Source organism: Acytostelium subglobosum (assembly GCF_000787575.1).
Source record: "Acytostelium subglobosum LB1 DNA, scaffold: scaffold2, whole genome shotgun sequence".
Taxonomy (NCBI): domain Eukaryota; phylum Evosea; class Eumycetozoa; order Acytosteliales; family Acytosteliaceae; genus Acytostelium; species Acytostelium subglobosum.
Genome location: NW_012236530.1, coordinates 1,413,324 through 1,434,475, shown reverse-complemented (window position 1 = coordinate 1,434,475; position 21,152 = coordinate 1,413,324). Strand labels below are relative to the sequence as shown.

General features: G+C 45.3%; 10 protein-coding genes across 10 annotated transcripts; 6 read left to right on the top strand and 4 right to left on the bottom strand.

The window, feature by feature from the left end:
• Positions 1-52: 52 nt before the first annotated feature.
• SAMD00019534_013470 (hypothetical protein) lies at positions 53-1,524 on the bottom strand (the record flags this gene model as incomplete). The annotated part of the gene is made up of 5 exons (XM_012903314.1): positions 53-340; positions 402-695; positions 762-914; positions 996-1,101; positions 1,163-1,524. The coding sequence occupies 5 exons, from the start codon at positions 1,522-1,524 to the stop codon at positions 53-55; spliced, it is 1,203 nt and encodes a 400-aa protein (XP_012758768.1).
• Positions 1,525-2,294: 770 nt separating this feature from the next.
• Positions 2,295-6,545, top strand: SAMD00019534_013460 (hypothetical protein; the record flags this gene model as incomplete). The annotated part of the gene is made up of 2 exons (XM_012903313.1): positions 2,295-3,094; positions 3,170-6,545. The coding sequence occupies 2 exons, from the start codon at positions 2,295-2,297 to the stop codon at positions 6,543-6,545; spliced, it is 4,176 nt and encodes a 1,391-aa protein (XP_012758767.1).
• A 64-nt stretch (positions 6,546-6,609) lies between these two features.
• On the top strand, positions 6,610-6,759 carry SAMD00019534_013450 (hypothetical protein; the record flags this gene model as incomplete). The annotated part of the gene is made up of 1 exon (XM_012903312.1): positions 6,610-6,759. The coding sequence occupies one exon, from the start codon at positions 6,610-6,612 to the stop codon at positions 6,757-6,759; it is 150 nt and encodes a 49-aa protein (XP_012758766.1).
• An 82-nt stretch (positions 6,760-6,841) lies between these two features.
• On the bottom strand, positions 6,842-7,735 carry SAMD00019534_013440 (hypothetical protein; the record flags this gene model as incomplete). Its single annotated transcript, XM_012903311.1, has 1 exon — positions 6,842-7,735. One exon carries the CDS (start codon positions 7,733-7,735, stop codon positions 6,842-6,844), a length of 894 nt encoding a protein of 297 aa, XP_012758765.1.
• A 287-nt stretch (positions 7,736-8,022) lies between these two features.
• On the top strand, positions 8,023-10,412 carry SAMD00019534_013430 (hypothetical protein; the record flags this gene model as incomplete). The annotated part of the gene is made up of 4 exons (XM_012903310.1): positions 8,023-8,481; positions 8,720-9,516; positions 9,597-9,985; positions 10,057-10,412. Coding segments are annotated over 4 exons (2,001 nt in total), but the record flags the coding sequence as incomplete, so codon positions are not given.
• Positions 10,413-10,559: 147 nt separating this feature from the next.
• On the top strand, positions 10,560-12,147 carry SAMD00019534_013420 (hypothetical protein; the record flags this gene model as incomplete). Its single annotated transcript, XM_012903309.1, has 6 exons — positions 10,560-10,757; positions 10,832-10,993; positions 11,060-11,179; positions 11,266-11,481; positions 11,558-11,644; positions 11,707-12,147. The coding sequence occupies 6 exons, from the start codon at positions 10,560-10,562 to the stop codon at positions 12,145-12,147; spliced, it is 1,224 nt and encodes a 407-aa protein (XP_012758763.1).
• Positions 12,148-13,236: 1,089 nt separating this feature from the next.
• Positions 13,237-14,287, bottom strand: SAMD00019534_013410 (hypothetical protein; the record flags this gene model as incomplete). The annotated part of the gene is made up of 4 exons (XM_012903308.1): positions 13,237-13,347; positions 13,433-13,907; positions 13,976-14,054; positions 14,134-14,287. 4 exons carry the CDS (start codon positions 14,285-14,287, stop codon positions 13,237-13,239), a joined length of 819 nt encoding a protein of 272 aa, XP_012758762.1.
• A 1,744-nt stretch (positions 14,288-16,031) lies between these two features.
• On the top strand, positions 16,032-16,898 carry SAMD00019534_013400 (hypothetical protein; the record flags this gene model as incomplete). The annotated part of the gene is made up of 1 exon (XM_012903307.1): positions 16,032-16,898. The coding sequence occupies one exon, from the start codon at positions 16,032-16,034 to the stop codon at positions 16,896-16,898; it is 867 nt and encodes a 288-aa protein (XP_012758761.1).
• A 650-nt stretch (positions 16,899-17,548) lies between these two features.
• SAMD00019534_013390 (hypothetical protein) lies at positions 17,549-20,385 on the top strand (the record flags this gene model as incomplete). Its single annotated transcript, XM_012903306.1, has 2 exons — positions 17,549-18,004; positions 18,070-20,385. 2 exons carry the CDS (start codon positions 17,549-17,551, stop codon positions 20,383-20,385), a joined length of 2,772 nt encoding a protein of 923 aa, XP_012758760.1.
• Positions 20,386-20,556: 171 nt separating this feature from the next.
• SAMD00019534_013380 (hypothetical protein) lies at positions 20,557-20,920 on the bottom strand (the record flags this gene model as incomplete). The annotated part of the gene is made up of 2 exons (XM_012903305.1): positions 20,557-20,710; positions 20,793-20,920. 2 exons carry the CDS (start codon positions 20,918-20,920, stop codon positions 20,557-20,559), a joined length of 282 nt encoding a protein of 93 aa, XP_012758759.1.
• Positions 20,921-21,152: the final 232 nt, after the last annotated feature.

The window sequence follows — 21,152 nt, the reverse complement described above, 5'->3', positions numbered from 1 at the left end:
TGTATTATAAACAATCACATCGATCCACATCCAAGTGATCCATCCATTAATCTTAAGCAAAGTTCTGTCGAATGAAGTTCTTGATGTTGTCCAATCCATCGTCGCTGGCCACCAACATGCGGCTCTCGTGATTGGACCACATGAAGTAGTTGTTGTCTCGAGCATAGTTCAGTGTATGATTGAATGACTCCAATGTTGGGAATGAATCAAACATCACAGCCTTGCGATATGATATTCTGTTTCTCTCGTCCTCCCATATCTTGATCTGTTCAAACACAATCTCTGGATATCCATTCTTCAACATGTTTGGATGTCCATTCTGTCTGATGAACTCGATGATCTGATTGATTGAGTTAGTTGATGAGTGTTGTTCATGTCGTCCCAGGGGCGGACAAACATACCTGATCAGCAGTGATACCATGTAGGAGTGCAGTACGTATACTCTCACGTGTTAGGATACCAACTGATAGGTTGGGCAGACGATAGAGCATCTTTACAAAGAGACTGAGCAGTGAGATTTGAAGTGATGAGGTGGTATAGGCGTACACTCTAAAGTTCGTCTCTAGAATGATGTAACCCATCTCCTTCTGACTGATTGTCAACTCTTGTTGTGATACATCATTCATCACCGTTACAGTCTTTCCAGTTGTCAGTGATATAACCAATCTTGTCGGATAGAATATATCTGATCGCTCCTACATTGATTGGATCAGGTTAGTGAGTGATTGGTTGAGTGAGCCAGCGAGACATGGAGAACATACTGATCTGATGAAGACCAAACCAAACTGCTTCAGGTCCATCAACAGGTTGATTTGATCTTTAGTCAGTTCACCAACATGGTATCCCTTGCCCAATGTCAGGAAACTGAGTTTGAATAGGAATGTCAATGCCTCTTTCCTCGACTTTCCTCTTGACTACAATGTAAAGGTATGGTGTTGGTTGGGTTAGATGTTGTTGTCCGTCCACTAACGACCAGTCCATAGTCCATAACCTACATTGAGTGTGTCTAAATATACAATGATTAGCGTCCATATCTGAGTGTAGACGTCTTTGAGCAGGAACTTGAATCCCTCGCTTGTGATTGATATCTCTCCATTGACACTGAGTGAGAGACATGAGGTTAGAGATGAATGAATGAGTAGTGGCCATGTCAGGTACTTACACTTTAGTCAAGTTGGAGGACACTAGTAACTCAGATATCAGGTCTGTTGTGGCGGAGCTATTGTCTTCTGACAGGAAGTACAGCACCTTCTCCCATTGCTCCTTTGAGTATTTGTCAAGATCCTCAACAGACATGTTTGTCTTTGCATCGGTAGACTTGCTTGCATTCAATACAACATTCTTCATGTCGGCCATTGAACGTCTGATGTTATCTTGGAATCGTCTGTTTAGATGAACTATCTGTTCATTCTGTTTGATGAGTATCTTTAGTTCGACCAATCTACTGATCGCCTCATAATGCGACTGCATTGAAGACTGTGAACTCCACTGTCCCATCGAAGCATTCGGTGCCGAATCAACCATCAGCAATCTAAGTATATATTGTTTACATCTTGGAGGTAGTGACCTATATATATTTATATATATTCAACATACATTGAATGAGTACATTGTCAATCAATCAACGTCTCTTTATCACTTCACTTCATACCTTAGAATAGCTTGACAAGTAAATGAATCACTGTATAACTCTTCGAGATCAGTTGATGACAACGATGATAGATATTCGAATATCTTCATTATACACAGTGATTATATAATTGTTACACAAATTAATGGCTCAATCATGTCGTCTACTTTGTGAAGTTTATCAAACCTCAAACCCTTGCCCTGGCCCTTGCCCTCGCTCAAACACCATTCTTTCTCACTTTCATTTTACTTTCGAAGTTCTGAAAAGAGTCATTTTCGACTAAAACACCGATCGATCTGTTTTTGGATTGGGGGAGCACAAGTATCCTGGAAATTGATTTCATTCACTGACATCATCCATTTAACGGCAACATGTTGACCTTTAATTATTCATTCAACTTATAAACAAACACCAACAACAACATCAACTCCAACACTCAAACACTCTCATATATATTACAAAACAACAACAACAAAGGATGGACACAGATATGATTAATTCATCATCGTCATCTTCTGATGAGGTGTCGATTCAACATGATAATACATTGATAGAATATATATTGAATAATAATGATGTACAACAATTACAAACATTGGCAGAATACTTTAGTGGTGCTAAGAGGAATGAGCCACATATTACAATGACAATGTGTCGTCGTGCGATGGCCAAGTTGACCGAGATCTATGAACAACACATGTCGATCAAGACCATATTGGATAAGGACCAGACTGCACTCGACCTGATCGAAGACGCCATGCGCCAAGCCCGTCTGTCCAAGCCACACATCCTCCACGAGTACTCTGCTGCCGACCTCTCCACTAAACAACAGATCCAGCGTCGCAAGGATATCTTTGGCGAGGTGTCCAAGTCGCTCAAGTTGTCGCTCGATGAGTACCAGACCAAGTTGGCCACACAGGCACTCATCCTAGTCAAGGCTGCCATCGCTCAATACAACACTGCCTACGAGGCCAAGAAGACTGAGCTGGCCGCCGCACTCCAGACCGAGGGCTTGGAGGAGTACGAGGAGACCATCTACAAGCAACTGACCGCCAACATACAGTCAGCCATTGCCGTGTTGTCCGTTCCATCGGCCGTGATGACCATCGCCAAATACTTCCAGTCTGAGAACCTTGGTGTTCTATGTCTGCTGGCATGTCGCCAGGCCGCCACCATTCTCTTGCAGCAACGTGAGAATGATCTGAAGAAGCTTGTGTCGTCGGCCTACGCCACACCCGAGACCAGCTACCAAATCGTCGAGACTGCCGTCGACTCTATCTTTGCCACCATCAGTCATCTCACCAACTTGACCAACAACAACAAGAACGAACTGACTACCCGCCAACTGTTCGACCTCACTCTCCTCCAATCCGACACACTCAAGGAGTTGATCGAGTTCCACATCCCCAAGTACCTCTCCAGTCCCGATGGTATTCTTAAGATTGGCCAGAAGTTGTTAGACCTGTAAGTACCCAGCACGATGACCCATTCAATCAATCAAGTCAGCGCACTAACATCACTCATTCAATCAAACAACAGCAAACAATTCAACTATGTTGTGTTGGTAACTGAGAGAGCATTGATTAGACTCAATGATATCAAGGTTGAGAAGGTAGAGTTGGTCAAGGTTGAGAAGAGGATAAAGGCAGTGTCACAGGACATTCAGACAATAGTGTCTGTTGGCGGCCTTGCTGTCGAGCAATCCGCCGAGTTGGAGCTGCTCCAGAACCAGGTCAAGAGACACAAGATCCTGAACCCTCAGCCAATGTCCATCACTACACAGAACGACTTGATGCTTCAGAACGCCCAGTTGCGTGTAACCAGCGTAATCGAGATGAAGAAGGCATCCAAGGGTGTCACCAACATTGACGACCAACTCACCGACGCACTCAACACTCTGATCGACCCAACTCACATCTTCAAGCTGGCTCAAGTCGTCTTCAAGTACGGCGAGAACGACGCCACCATCCTCTACGGTGAGCGTTGCCAGCAGTTCATCTCAGACCTGGAGAAGCTGCGCGAGGTGCGTCTGCCCCTGCAGACCCAGATCGACACGCTCAACAGCGAGCAGACCGATCTGCGCAGGGTGGGCAAGTCTCTCACTCAGGCCCAGCAGGAGCAGCTCAAGAAGCTCGAGGAGAAGTTGGCCGCGTTGCCCGAGTGGCCATCGTTTGGTGTGCTCACCGCCCGCAACCAGTATGACAGCTTGCACTTGGAGGTCGCGCAGCTGATGATCTCATCGGTGCTCAACTCCAAGAAGAGTCTCGAGACATCGGACGACTCCAAGAAGAAGCAACAGGTGCAGCACCAGTTCCATCAGCTGATCGAGCTATGTCTCCAGAAGTTCTCCGACCCCATCTACTTGATGAAGTTTGCCAATCACATGGCAGGCTCACGCGAGGACCAGGTCCTTAGCCGCATCGTCACCCAGTTGTTCAAGCGCTGCAATGAGATAGAGAGCCAACGCGTCGTCCGTCTCGCACTCAAGACCAAGCTTGAGGGCTTGACCGAGGCCGTCAAGAAGGCCAGCCCAGAGAAGCAAAAGGCAATGCTCGACCTGAAGAAGGCCACAGAGGACGAGATCGAGGCACTCCCAGTGTGGCCCCATTACGCAAGCTTGGAGGCCAACAAGCCATACGACACTACCAAGTACGACGCATCAATCATCCTGCTCAACACCATCCTTGGATGTCTCTCATTTGTCGAAGAGAAGATCCGCAAGCGCAAGATGTTCAAAATCAACAACATCGCCGAGGACACACTCAACGAGGAGAAGGACGCACTGACCAACCAGCTCAACGAGGCACTCGGACTCTGTCTCTCCAACATCGAGAGCATCAGCTCAATCGTCAAGCTGTCTGAGGAGTTGGGCTCCAAGAACGACCAACTCTTTGTCGACATCTCCAGGATCTTCCACCAGAAGCTGACCAACTTCTACTCTCAAGCACTGGACTACAAGGAGCAGCAACTCTTGATTGAGTTGTTGGAGGAGGAGTCACAGGAGCTCGCACGCACCAAGCGCGATATGACCGATGAAGACATTCAACTGCTCGAGTCGGCCCGCAACCAGCTCGCCAAGGTCAGTCTGCCATACCTCGCCGACTACCTCAACGCCAACACCTTCCACTCGACAATGGTCATCACTGGTCTCAAGTACGTGTACAATGCCAAGCAGGCCATCTTCACCAAGCGTGTCAATGGCGAGATCAAGGACCAGGAGGCCGACGACATGCTGGCCGCATCCAAGGACAGGATCAAGTTCATGCTCCAGCTTGCCGAGTCCTACATCAAGGATCCAAACACTTTCCAGACTCTGCTGAAGGATTTGCTCGAGAGGAAGGAGTACGCCACACTCGAGTTGGTGGGCCAGGTAGCGTTCACCCGTGTCAAGGAGCTGCGTGAGCATCAGGCCCAGCAGGAGACAAAGAAGAAGGAGAAGGACGTGATCACCGAGCAGAAGGAGGCACTGGACAAGCAGCGCAGAAGACTGCCAACCGACAAGAACAAGATCCTACGCGAGCTTCTCTTGAACGAGCGTTACAACAACCAATTGCCAGCTTTCTACAAGGGTGAGCCAGACACCTTTGCACTGGAGATAAGCAAGATTTTGATCGACAGCGTATCCAAGGAGAAGCTGAACTTTGAAGCCTCTATCTCCACACTTGGTGACGAGGGCCTTCGCCAGATGGCCAGCGAGCGCAAGAGACTCACACTCAAGGTTGCTTCCACGGTCAAGGTGTGCGTCGAGCAGATCAAGTCACTGAACACTCTGATGTCCTTTGCCAAGGACCTGTTCGCCAAGAAGGAGAACACGATGGTGATCCATGTCGGTACCACCATTGAGGCCACGCTTGAGCATCACAAGTCAGTGATCGAGCACAAGGAACTCGTTGAGAAGCAACTCAAGGAGGAGCAGTCTCGCTTCCTCCAGGAGCAAAACATGAAGGAGCGCACCAGGATCCAGTCGTTCATCGATGCCAAGACCGCCGAGCTCGAGAAGATCACTCCACAGTACACCTACGAAGAGGTGAAGAAGACCACGCTGGAGATCACCGACCTGATGATCAAGGCCGCCAACGCCGAGGACTTGGGCGAGGTGATCCGCGACCAGACCATCCTCTCGTTCAAGATCGACACCACCGTCGAGAAGTGGGACCAGATCCGCAACCTGTCCTCCGAGGAGGAGTGGGCCAAGGTCAAGGAGGAGCTGGTGGTCTATGTGATGAAGCGCGATGAGAACATCAACTCCAAGATCGAGCTGTTGCTCAAGGATGGACTGTTCAAGCAGTGCATTGAGATCTTCCCGCACCCCGGCACCGAGCAGGACGACCTCGCCAACCAGATGGTGCTCCTCGAGTCCCTCTACGAGGCCGTCGACAAGCATGCCTACACCCAGCTGCCCGCCGTCATCAACATTGTACAGCGCTATGCCAAGCGTTGCTACCAGGAGTGGCGCTATGAGAAGCTCAACCCAATCCTCGACCTCATGCAGAAGAGATTCCCAATGGAGATCAAGGACATGTTTGAGAAGGCCGTAGACATGCTGCTGGTCACCGTTCTGCCCAGCCAGTATCCAATGCTCGTGCAGATGCTCAAAGCATTCAAGAAGAGAATGTGCACTGTGTTGGGCATGGACGAGATCTGGCAGCAGTTCGTCGAGGAGTTCAAGAAGAAGCAGAAGGGCAAGAGAAAGCTGATCCAGATGCTCAACTTGATCAATGACTCTGTTTGGAATGTCGAGGCCACCAACAGCTCGGCCATCAAGACACAGAAGCAGGTCACAGGTCGCGGTGCCAAGAACAAGGCCAACGTCAACGATGCTCCAACAATCAAGAAGATCAAGTACACTGGCGTTCCAACATTTGACAACAGCATCAACAACCTCCTCAACAACAAACAACAACAACAATACTAGTATGGACGACGATGATACACCTGCAACGCCAGTGTTGGCTTCTGATGCTGAGGACGAGGAGGAGATGGACGTGCCAAAGAAGGCCGCTCCAAAGACCAGGGCCATCGACGATGAGGACTACAATGAGGAGGACGACGAAGAGGACGAAGATAATGATCCAGACTGGGATGCCAAGCCCACCCCCAAGAAGGTAGCTGCACGCAGTCGTTTATAAGTATTATCATCTGAGATGAAGAATAAAGAATAGACTGTTATTATTTACAAATAAGTATTCATTGATTGATTGATTGAATGGATCATTGATTGACTGACTTGACTTTGGCAAAGATACTTGAGAATGTGTCCGACTTCATCTTCTTGTTTGTTAACTCTTTGGCTTGCTCCAGTGCAGTCCTTGTGAATGATGATGTGAATGAAGATTCTCCAGATTGTTCAGGTGTTTGTCGCTTCTTTGTAGATGATGGTGATGATGTTGTGGAAGTTGTTGAAGTTGATGTAGTTGATGTAGTGGATGTAGTTGTTGTAGGCGCATCAACATCCTTTGACTCCTTTGACTCTTTTGACTTCTTTGACTTCTTTGACTTCTTAGATGACGATGACTTCTTGTTTGATTGAACTCTATTCTTAATGTCAACCAACTCCTCTGGAGTAGGATTCAATACAATGATATCTGTTGTTTCAAATGGCTTTGAGCAGACAAAACATATTGTTGAATCAATCTCTTTGAATGCCTTCTCAGAGAAGACGTGTCCACAAGTGCGCAGTGCACTGAAGCGTTGTTGATGACCACCGACCTCTGTCTGAGTGATGGGACAGTACCATTGAGAATGAGCCTTGCTACCATTGCCAGCCAATGAATTTGTTACAGTTGATTGTGTATTACTTTGTTGTTGTTCAATAAATGCAGGGTTGTCAATGAAGTGCACTGCGTAGACAGACTTTGTCGAGCGAATATGTGACAATGCATCATGTTGTGATAACAATCCATCTAGTAATGCTTGTAGGATATTTGTCTTGTTGAATAGATTGCCATAATCATCCATCACTATTGGGTCTGACAATGGATCTTGTAACAATGTACAGCAGAACCATCTACTCTCGTCCAAATCACTTTGATTAAGTATCTCCTTCTTCTTTGGTTGTTTTACCAAGTCATCCCTCCTTGCAATTGATCCACCGTCGCATCCCATTATGTTATATATCTTATGTATATGTATTAGTATATTATGTATATATTAGTATTTGTATCAATGTGTGAATGAATGAATATCGATGAAAGTTAGTTTGAAATGGAGGTTTGACATGGTCGAAGTTCATGAATCATTCATTTTGATTTATTTTATTTTACAAATTAAAATTTGACGAACGAAGCGAGGATTGAGTTGGGCTTGGAGTTGAATCAATGAATGATGTGAATGAGTCGTGTGTACAAATATAAAGAGATACTTGTCATACATACATACTTATAATAACATAATATATAATATATAACATAATGGTCACAAAGAATAACAAGAGAAAGTCTGAAGAATTCGAAGAGGACCGTGTTACATTCAGCGATGCCGAGGAGGACAACGACAATACAGATGATGAAATGAATGATGATGGTGATGACAATGATAACAATGATAATGACAATGAAGACAATGGCGAAGACAATGAAGACAATGGAAACGAAGATGATGATTATGCATATGGAGATGAAAATGCTGGTGAAGGAGGCGCAGAGAAGAAGGATAAACTACCTCGCAAGTCAAAGAAAGAGAAGCGTGATGAGAAGTTGTTGAAGAAGGCCAAGTGGGACCCATCAACAGAGATGGTATATGAGTCGAAGCTCGTCTGGGAGCAACTGAAGCGTGTCAAGCTTGCAAAGGAGAAGCGTGATCCACTAGTCAAGGAATTGCTCGAGAAGATGAAGGGAAAGTTAAAGGATGTAAGTACTCGCGCGACTCGCCACAAGGGGGAGACTCATTCATTCACTCGATCGTTCGATCACTCGAGACTTGATCATTCGCACTCGATCGCTCACTCGATCGCTCACTCGTTCATTCGCACTCGATCGCTCAATAAATCACTCACTGGGACTATCCCAATCACTCGTTCCATCAATCACTCACTGGAACTATTCCAAACACTCACTCACTCACTAATCACACAATCAATCAAACAAATAGATCGCAGTCAAGCATGATGCATCAAGAATCATCCAGTGTTTGGTAAAATATGCCACGAACGAACAGAGAGAGATGATCTTTGGAGAGTTGAAGGACGACATATTGAGACTGTCGGCCAATCAGTATGGCCGCTTCCTCGTGTTGAAGCTGCTAAAGTACGGCACAAAGGAGCACAGGAACAAGATCATCGAGTCGTTCTACGGCAACGTCGTCAAGCTGGTGTCCAACAGGGAGTCGGCCGAGATTGTCGAGAACGCCTACGCCAAGTACGCCGACAAGGTGCAAAAGACCGCGATCATCGAGGAGTTCTACGGCGATGAGTTCAAGCTGTTCAAGCCGACCGAGTCGCGCACCCTGCAACAGGTGCTTGAGAAGCAGCCCGCCAAGAAGGAGGGCATCGTCACCAACTTGGCCAAGAAGCTCACCAAGATCCTGAGCAACAAGGGAGAGGCCCTCGTGCAGTACACGCTCGTGCAGAGACTGCTGGTCACATTCTTTGAGTTCTCGACGCCCGCCAACAACGCCGATATGGCCGACACGCTGGCCGAGATCATCATGCCAATGCTGCACACCAAGGACGGCGCACTCGTCGCCTACTACGCCATCTCGTACGCCAGTGCCAAGACCCGTAAGACCATCATCAAGTCGATGAAGTCGCTCGTCACCAAGGTCGCCTGTGAGGAGTACGGCAACCTCGCCCTCATCCGTCTGCTCGACTGTACAGACGACACACTCTTTGTCACCAAGTCCATCATTGGCGAGTTGATCCCAGACCTCCCCGAGCTTGCCAACTCCAAGTATGTATTCCCATCAATTACTGGAACTATTCCAATCACTCGATCACTAACTCCGATCAATCAATCAATCAATCAAACAGATATGGACATCTTTGGATCATGCATATTCTCGCACCATACACTCCACAGAACTTCTCTGCCAACTATATCACTTTGTTGACGCCAAACGTAAAGAATGTGGACGGCGTGGAGACCGCCACCAGCAAGAAGGACAGAGACACCAGACGCAAGGAGCTGCTCGACTTCATTTCACCAAAGTTGATCGATCTGTGCGCCAATCACATCAGCTCGCTGTTCACCACCATGTGGGGAGCACGCGTTCTCAACCTTACATTGCGCGAGGCAGCTGGCAACAAGATTATTTTAGTTAACAGACTGATCGAGACTCTGGCCAACGACACCGAGCTACTATCAGCACATGGACCAAACATCCAATTACTCTTCAAGAACGAATACATCAAGCAATCAGGTATGTTGATCGATTGGAATCATTCCAATACACAATCACTCAATCACTAACTCGATCAATCATTATATTAGACTTTGCAAGCAACGTGTTTGAGAAGGTCAAGAGCAAGTTTATCGATATGGCCACGGCTGATGCCAACACGGCATACGTGATGAGAGAGGTTGTTAAGAATCTGCCAGAGGAGAAGCGTAAGGTGGCCATCGATCTGGTCACCAAGTCAAAGGATAAACTGGAGAAGGCCTCGGCCAAGAACCCAGGCGCCAAGACCATCCTGAGTCTGTTAACCCCACCAGCCCAACAAACAACCGCCAAGAAATCAACTACTACAACTACCACCACCACATCTACCAAGCCAGCCAAGGGAGAAGCCCCTGCCAAGCCCGCCGCCAAGCCTGTTGCCAAGGCTGGCGCAGCCACCAAGTCGAAAAAATAAACAAAAGTTGACTTGAACATCACATCATTCATTCATTGTGTGTGCACACGTGTTTGGTCATCATCACTCAAAGAGATAATGATGTCTACAACTACAACTACAACATCAATGCAACATACTAATGGACATAATGGTCATGCGATGACAACGTCAACTACTACTGCATTGGACTCGTTACAGAATGAGATGAATACATTCTCTTTGGAAGAACTGATGGGCGAGCCACAACTACTGGCCAAGCACAGAGAGGACACGATCAATCAAATGAAGTCATTGGCATTGCAACATTATCAGCTCTTCATTGATAACTACAATACACTCAACTATACTTACTCACAGGTAAGTCAATGCCATCCATCTTGATCGACAATGACCATGACACTGACACCTCCCTTGACACCAACCTTGTACAGATGAACAACATTAATAATAGAGCAGATAATATACTTACATGTTTGCAATCAGTGTCTACACATTGTGAGTCATTCTCCAGCATGTCGAATGGACTGACAACAAAGAGATCATCAGTCAAGAACTTGTTAGACAACTTCCCTACACTACTCGATCTGTTGGAGGTATGTTTAGTTCGATCGATCGATCACCTCACTCCACTCGATCACTGACAATGTGACGATGTTTAGATACCTCAACTTATGGACACATGCGTTAAGAATGGATACTATGAGGAGGCACTTCAGTTAGAGTCATATGCCAAGAAGATTGCCAAGCAATATCCAAACATCAAGGTGATAAAGGAGATTGTAGGTATCGTTGGTATGGGTTGGCGAGGCGGACAAACAGACTGGCGACTGGACACTAACATACGACCCTCACTCAACTCACTCAGGTCGATGAAGTTGACAAGAGTACTCAATCACTTATTGCCAACCTTCAGCAATCACTTAGAGTCAATATATCACTCACTGATTGTATAAAGACCATTGGATATCTGAGGAGACTATCTTTCAAGGAGAATGAACTCAAGACTACACTCCTACACTCACGTGATCAATTCCTAATGAACTCAATCAAGTTCATCACTGACTCAAACCCTGTATCCTATGTATGTTAATGTTAGTCAGATGCATCAATCAATCAATCAACGCACCATCACTAACATCATCACTTCCAATGATCAGCTGACCAAACTCACAGACTGTTGCCGAACAAACATCTTTGACATCGTCACTCAGTTCAATGCAATCTTCTCAGACTCTGATGATGAGGTATGTTTGATCTCTGCACGCCTCGAGGACATGGCTCTAACTCACTCAATCAATCAAACCAGCTTCAAATGGATGATTACATACTTAATGGATGGATTGAAATGAAGTTACAATATTACTTGGCGACATTGGAGAAGACTCTACCATTGATTAAGGAGGGCTCATCAATATCTTATATACTGGAGAATGCTATGTATTACTCAATGTCCATGTCTAGAGTGGGCATTGACTTTAGAGGCCTGCTACCACCAATCTTTGAGAAGGTCATCACTTCAATCTTCCTCTCGCACACTGCCAATGCTATACATCGATTCCTCGAGACACTCAAATCATTCAGATTCCAACATCAACAGTCATCATCATCCTCCTCCTCCGGCTCATCCTCCACAACAACGATCGCACCACCATCAAGCATTCTCAAACATCCACCACTGGCCATCTTGACCAACTCATTCATGACGGCATTCATCGAACTAAAGTATGTTACCATCATTGATCAATGATTGATACATGTATTAACTCTCCACTGTCAACAGGGAATGCGCGCCACTATCACTGGAGTACTCACTATCTGTAAAGTACAAGGAGATACTTGTAACCTTGGTCAGTGGTGTACAAGSCCTATCACAATCAATCATCACTTGGTCCTGCACAACTTCCAGGATTCCATAGTTTCTGCAAGGTAAGCCAAAGTTATGATGGGAGGTGAATGAATGGAAGATGGCTAACCTTACACTCTCTCTTCAGTGCATGGTTGAAGACTTTCTACCATTTGTCGTCAACTGCTTCGATGTAATCTTTTGTAACAACAGTGGAACATCATTGATTGATATTGGAGGATTGATCAACTCACTCACATCGATATACAATGCCAATGCCAATGCCAATGTCAATCAAAGTGACAATGATTATAAGGTACTTCCAGCGCCAACATCATCAACATCAGTTGTCAGTAGTGGTTCAAATACACCTACAGCTTCTTGTTCCCAACGACAACAACTACATCAACGACGACAACATCATTACTACCATTATCACAACCATCATCAACACCAACCTCACATACTCCTACAATCACCTCTACCTCGCCAACAATAACCTCATCCCCACAGCACACCTCACAACAACCAAAGACGACAACAACAACAACTTCAATGGAGGGATTGAAGCCAGATGACACAACAAAGGTGGCGCCTCAACATCAGGACAGCCCTATTGCTGAACCAACGACAACAACAGCTGAGACAGAGACTGTCTCCACCCTGGAAACAGAAAAGCAATCTCATGCGCCTGTGGTATCTGAGGTCATTGACAATGAGTCCATGATAATTAATGACAATCATGTTGAGCAGGAAACTGTCCAAGAGGATGTCCAATCGACTTCTGCCACTGAGGAACAACAAGACGTTCCAATTCCAGAGAGCATTATTGAAGATCCAATTAAAGAAGAAGAAGAAGCAGCAGCAGTCGTGACTACCACTGATGACAATGATGGCTCCGATACGCCACATGATCAGTAAGGTTTGTCACGAGCTCGCTCATGTCCAATGTATCATCCCAAATCAATCATTGAGTTGTTATTCTATTCTATTCTATTCCAGTTGTTGTTCTTTCTTCTCCAACTTCTTTTGCAGTGAGTCCACTAAGCTCTGTCTCATGATTGAATACATCTTGTCGCAACCATCAATACACAGATCAATACCCTAATGTGTTTGATTGAGAGAGATAGTAAGTAAGTTAGGTCAGGTCACTCCTCATGATAGATTGATCGAGTAAGGTGACACATACATCGACAACATTGCTGTAGGACAACTCTCCAGTTTGCAACAGTTGTGTGATCTCGTTGAGGGATGGCATCTTGGAGACGAGGACATGGCCGGCCTGGGCCAGGGATTCCTCCTTGTGTGTTGGGTCGAGCAGCACCTTGTCGCCCAGACACACGGACGAGCATGACGCCACCATATCATACATCTCGACACCTGCATCCGCCAGAGCCATGCTGGCAGCGGTGATTGCCGCCTCCAACACTGCACCATCATCATTGAGCACCATTATATAGACATCGATCACTGCCTTTGGGTACTTCTCAAGACGGAGTGCACCGATTATCGACTGTGTGATGATCAGACCATAATCCTTCTCCTTTGTACTCTCCACATAGTCAGCTCGCTCTCCACTCACCGAAAACGTTGCGTACTTCAACTCGCAATTCAGCTTTGCCGTCTCAAACAGTTCTGTCTTGTGTGTAGCTCGAGGTCCATGTCTATATTACCGTTCGTTAGTTCATTCATACTATCATTCGTTCAAACGATCATTCATTCATCAACATACACTGAACATATCAGCTTGGTTTGCTCTATCTCTATATATGATGATCCAGATGCTTGCGTAACTATACCTGTCTTCATAACTATTTATTGAAGAGAGTAAGTACATGTTCATTCAATCATTCATTCATTCATTCATTCATTCGACGATGTTGATCATACATATTTGTCTGAATTGTTCATCTGATCTGGATGTCCTCTTGCAAGGTTGTGTATTTGATTGAATTACAACATTATCCTTTGCTTCTTTATATTGTTTATAATCCTTTGGTATCTTTGTCTGTATTGGATTGGCTGCTCTAAAGTCTATCTTCATCTTTATCTTTATCTATATATGTATCTCTATCTTCAATTTTCAAAAGCGAAACACGAATGATGAACCTATATCACAACTTTCGCCACTTTCAGTACACCAGAGATTTGTAATTACCCAACGTTATTTATTCATTCCATCTTTAATATTGATATCTCTTTAACTAATCCAATGAGATCTGATCAATGCTTCCTCATTTGATCAAAAGAGTCCTCTTGGACCCAACAATGGGGCTACCTTTACAAGTTAAGTAGACATCTTTCGATCACATGATTGATTGTTTGGTGGTGTTGTGTTTCTGATCAATAAGAAGGACAATTGATTGGTGGATGTGGGGGGTGTCTGATTGAGTGTGTGGTGTGTGTGTAAATATATCTCCCACACTAACCCTAACACACTACTCACCCACCCACACCTTGATTGATTGATGATGATGGTGGAGTGAGTGAGTTATTGTGTGAGAATGAATGAAAGAATGAATGAATGATTGAATGAGTGATTGATTGAGAGTAAGTGATGGCTGCATTGTAATTGCATTTGGTTGGTTGGTTTGATTGTTTGGTCTGGTGGATAAAAATAATAATAATAATATTTCTGTAGTAGAAGCATCAGCAACAACAGCTTTATTACATACTTTCTCTCATCCACTCTCAATCACAATCCATCACCCATCGCAGTAGCCGCAGTGCATTCGCTTGCTCAACTCATCTTTGTTTGATTGTGTCTGTCTCTGTAATTCATTCAGTCTGTCTGTCAGCTGTCCATCATGTTGGTGCTTCATCCACCAAAGTAATCAATCAATCAATCAACCGAAGTAGTAGTAACAGACAATAATCAATCAGTTGTAGGAGAGTCCGTTCAGGATAACACCTCATTCATTCAATCAATCAATCAATCATTCATTAAATCTATCTTGAATAATAAGCCATGGAAACCTACCAACCTCAACATCATAATATTTATCAACACCAACAACAACAACATATTCAACCAGGGATGATGATGATGCCACAAGGTCAACAACAACAACAACAAAATAATAATAATGGACAATATAAACAATTCCAGACATTTCCCCAACAACATCAACAACAACAAAAACAAAATATCCAAATGAATGGTGGACCTGGATTACCAACTCGAGTTGGACCATCACTAAATGTCAGTGGAACGATTCCAATCAATATGACCACAACTCAAAATGATCAATCTCCTGGAATAGCCATGAACATTGATCAAATGCAACAACAACAACAACAACAACAAATGATGAATTTTGGATCACCTGTTCAGTATCAACAATCATCATCGGCCGCGCCAACACCTCCAACACCAGTCCAGAGCATGTCTGGAAGTCATCCATTTCCCCAACAACATCTCCAATCACCACCACAACAACTTATACATCTTCAACAACCAAGTCCTATTTCACCAGCCATGTCTCCACCAATCAATAACAATGTTCAAGGTCATGGCGCCGACTTCCATCATGCTCCTCCACATCCTYCAACCTCCACCACCACCATCCCAACAACACAATGTAATGATGCACAATGGAAATGGACTTAATCAAACATCGGCTGCAGCGATGAGTAATATAAAGGCCAAGAATATTATGGCACATCCAAGTTGGGGACCGATCCCCAATGAAGCAAGATCATCAATGATCATACTTGGCGAGGAGTTAAGAATGCGTAGTCGACAGAGTGGCGCGGGTACACTGCGACGCCAGGTGTTTTACCAAAACATGATATCGACGGCTCCAATGGCACTGACACTCCCAAAGATAAATCGAACAACTTCCACTTATGTAGGAGGCACTCAAGGCCCACTGTACATCATTGAGCCTTACAACCTTTTGTTTGGACGCGCAAACATTGGACCGGCGGGGTCGTCCGAACCTCTGGCGCCACCTCCCATCCACTCATTGTTTGGAGCCAAGTTGGTCACAGTGGAGAACTACGAACATTACATCGATCACCTTATATCAACATTCTCCAAAGTTGGTATCTTCACCCAAGAAGAGTACACTCAATGTCTTGAACGATCAATACCCAACGTAGCATCATCAATCATTCAATTGATTAATACATCTTCTTTGTCAACTTCAAATCCAACTCCAACTTCAACTTCAACATCGTCTTCCTCGACAACAACATCGACTTCCGCAATATCTACACCATCTTCGACATCGACAACATCATCGACTAATAATAATAACAATAATGTCAATAGTAGTGGAGGTAGTATTGAGACAAACTCGTCTACTTCATCGCTGAACACATCAGGTGGTGGAGGTACATCAAGCTTCCAGACTCCACAACCAATAACACATTCACCTCCTACTCAATTAGTAGTCAACTATCAACAACAACAACAACAACAACAACAACAGTCACCTGTAAATATCAATCAATACACACAACAACAGTATCAACAACAACAACAACAACAGCAACAACAGTTACAACAACAATATCAACAAAGACAACAACAACAACAACAGCAACAACAACATAATAACAACATTAATATGCGTCAACCAATGACAAACAACAACAATAACAACATGACAACAATGATGCCACCAGTACTCACTTATGCAAGTACATGAGATAATAATAATAAAGATAAAGATAATGATAATGATAAAGATAACAATGACCATGTTGTTCGCGTTTCGAGTTGGGCTGGTTCTGGCTTCCGAAGTTGTCCAAACCCATAAACAAAAATAAGAAACGAGTGAATCACACAAGAGATTGGCAACAATGATACAATTCATATTTTATAAACCCTTCGGCTTACACGTAAGAATGAGTTATTCGATGAATGTCTTTCGCCAGGGCCGACGGATAGTAACGTCCATAACATAAGAAACTCTGTACATCTATTATATGTACCGGGCGTCATACGTGGTCGACAATCAATCACCTCAATCAAATTAATTAACAAAAGATAAACAAACAAACAAATAATGAATTAATGACATGGGAGTCTGTCTCTCATTCAAATGAATTGGATTTATCTTGGGATCTGGACCGACTCTTGGGTTCGAAATGAATGAATGACTTTGGGGTTTTCATTCGAAATCGCACTTTAGGTGAATTGAGTGGGCTCAAGACGTCATGTCTCCGCCATTCAATCATTCAAACAGATAACAACTTACTTATATTCATTCAATCATTCAAACAATACATACAAACATATATATAATTGATATTTATACATATATATATTGATATATAACTTTATATTGCTGTAGCAATGAGTTCATCTCATTACGATGGCAGAGACAGAGACAGGGATAGGGATAGAGATAGGAGTCATACAGTGGATGGTAGTACTACTTCAAGTGGAAGTAATAGTGGTAATAATACAAGAAGTGTATCATCACCTATACACAGTCTAAGGAAGAAGGGCAATGTCGTGCGACAGAGCATAGAGGAGTTCTTCACTCACGTGTCAGGCGCATTAAGTGAGCTGAATACATCGGGTTCGACGACGACACCAACTCCACCGGCATCACATCAAGACTCACCAGATATCTCACCGAGACTACGATCGACATCTGCATCCACCTCGCCACAACCATTCACCACCGTGCCACAGACCATTCAACGATCAAACAGCAACAGGCAACTCATGCAGTCCAACTCATCATCTCCCACATCCTCCAGCTCCTCGCCTCAATCATCAAACCGATCGTCAGTCGCATCAGCTGTAAGTATCCGGTCATGTGATACACTCACTCATTCGCTCACTCACTCATTCAATCAATCAATCAGAATCACATCAAGTCATTGGCAAAGCTATACTTCTGCGCTCAACAGATTGATTATGTATATAGTGGAAGCAGTGTTATGATGAAGCCAGCGCCATCACAGACAGATCTGCCTTATGAGAACTTGTCGAGTATATTGAACGTTCAATGGACCACCAGTTGGACGATACATCTGATCCCATCGATGACTTGTCTGGACGTGCTCAAGTACATCTCACAAAAGACGTCGCGCAATGTCAACCTGCTCAAGCTGGCAGACTCTGAGGGCAAGATCCTCGAGCACGACTACCATCCAATCAATCACCGTTCGAGGAAGTTTGTGGTCTTTGAAGACATCAACATTGAGTCACTAAGTGGCGCCACTGGCGGAAACAGGGGCGCCAACAACAACAACAACAGCGTCGCCACTGGCCATGGCCGTGGCAACAACATATTTGACAACAAGTATAGCGAACCTTCATCACCGGTAATTGTGACGACACCAATGACAGCGCCGGTGAGTTGCAATGTGCTGGATGACAACTTGTCATTGTCGGCCAAGAACTCGCCAATGTCTGGATCACCTACGGGCCAGCGACGCGTCCCTCCACCTCCTCCGCCACGCACCAACATGTTTTACAATCCTCTCTTGGTCAACACCGACCTCCTCAACGATCCCAGCAACGGCAGCAGCGGTACCAACCATGATTCACGACGCTCATCTCCAAGCCCAAGTCGGAAGAACAGCGCGGGCAATCTCAACTCTAGCAGTGGCAGCCCCACTCAAACATCAACATCAACATCATCAACATCATCAACGACAACGACGTCATCAACTACATCATCCGCAGCATCAACAACAACAGCAAGCGTATCAAGTACAATCAGTAGCGCAGCAACTGGAACATATACATACTGCAAGTTCTTGGACAGGGTGGAGAGCGCGAGCAATCCCCCGACGACAGAGAAGGGCAAGATCTTGGACAACTACTTTAGTCATTACTACCAGGAACTGTTCAAGTACATTCACCACCGCAGCAGACGATACCAGCGTGTGTTGGACTTTGTCCGTGACTCGGGCCTGGACGAGTCAGCCGCACAGGCGTGGCGCGCCAAGCACTTTGACAGCGAGTCCAATTTCTTGCGCAACAAACGTGCGGGCATGAAGCTCAAGGAGTTCAAGATCCTTACGCAGATTGGCAAGGGTGGCTTTGGCCAGGTGTTCCTGGCGATCAAGAACGACAGTGGCGACGTGGTAACACTCAAGCGCATCAAGAAGCAGGCATACCAATGGGCCAATCAGCGATCTCAAGTGTCCCAAGAGAAGATAGTGATGAGTGAGGGCAGCGGCAAGTGGATCACTCGCCTGCTCTACTCATTCCAGGATCCACAGTACCTCTACCTGGCGATGGAGTATCATTGTGGCGGCGACTTCCGTGCACTACTCAATAACCTTGGCATGCTGTCTGAGGAGGACGCGCGATTCTACATGGCCGAGATGGTGGAGGCGCTGTGCTCGTTGCACGCGCTCAACTTCATTCACCGCGACATCAAGCCATCCAACTTTGTCATCGACAAGAATGGTCACATCAAGCTGATAGACTTTGGACTGAGCAAAGAAGGAGTCGAGTGCAAGAACGGCCTCAATCAAAAGTCAATGTCAGACTTTAGGAAGAGCTTCCTCGAAGGCACGTTCTCGCAGCGCTCCACACTGACGCGAAGTAGCAATGGCACGGTCGTGGCGTATCGCCGCCCAACGGCGCACTCTGCCGTCGGCTCGCCCGAGTACATGGCGCCCGAGATCGTCGTGGACGAGGGCTACACACTTAGCTGCGACTTTTGGTCACTGGGCTGCGTGTTCATGGAGATACTGTGCGGCTTCAACCCGTTCTGTGCGGACACGCCCAGCGACGTGTTCCTCAACATCATCAAGTGGCGCGAGGTACTCGACTGGCCACTGTTCACGCAAGATCTGTCGCCAGATGCGGCCGACATTCTCAAGAGGATGCTGTGCGAGCCGTCGAGCAGGTTCAGCAGCATCGAGGAGTTCAAGGCACATCCGTTCTTTAACAGGAATGGAGTGACCTGGCAGAGCACGCTGGATCAGACGCCGCCCTTCATACCCAAGGTGGAGAGCGACATTGATACGTCCTACTTTGAGGACGCTGTAAATACCGACCCGTCCACGTGGGACACCACCGTGGAGAATGGCGAAGGCGGCACGGACCGACGCGATCCATTCTCCAATCTCAACATTCCATTCTTCACCTACAGGAAGTCGTCCGTACTCAATCTTATCGATGACATGACAGGTCAACCAAAGTCAGAGTTCCCCTACTAGTTGACCTTGTTGTAGTCGCGACGACCCATTATCCTCATCCTCCTCTATCTCTCTCTATAATGTTGTAATATAATATATATACAGTATATACCTTGTAATCAATCAATCATTCGAAGGTTCATTCGTTCATAAGTTCGTTCGGCAGCTCTTGCCTCTTGATTGCTATGTCGTTTATTCGCCTTGGAACTTGTCGAATGACTTAACCTTGAAGCAGTTCGTCAGCTCTATCCTCTCTTTATCGCACTTCTTTGTACTTCCATTCGTGTCCATACATCTAACGGCATCATTCAACTCGCTGGAGCAGTCAATCATCAATTCCTCCATACTATAATCAATCATTGTTGTGTCAGTGTTATCATCATCATCATCATCATCATCTATGATATAACTGATTGATGACTACTTACACTCTTTGTGTACAACCAGATACTGCAGCGGCAAACCGCAGACACTCTGACTCTGGTTTCTCAATGCGACACATCTCATAAGAGTACATTGATCTCTCGCAAACTGTCCATATCGAGTCAACAGACATCAACAACTGTGATTTATTGTACTTGTCCATCTTCTTATATATCTATCTATTATCTGTATCTTTGTTATATTGTTGAACTAATGACGATTGTGTCGTGTCGGGACCCACCGACTTGAACACGAATGACAACTTGATGGGAAAAATGCGACAATGATGAAGTTGACGCGTCAAATGTGGCTGGCCAACTTCATATTCAAGGTTATCTATCTCGTGTGTCCATTCTCCATGTTGT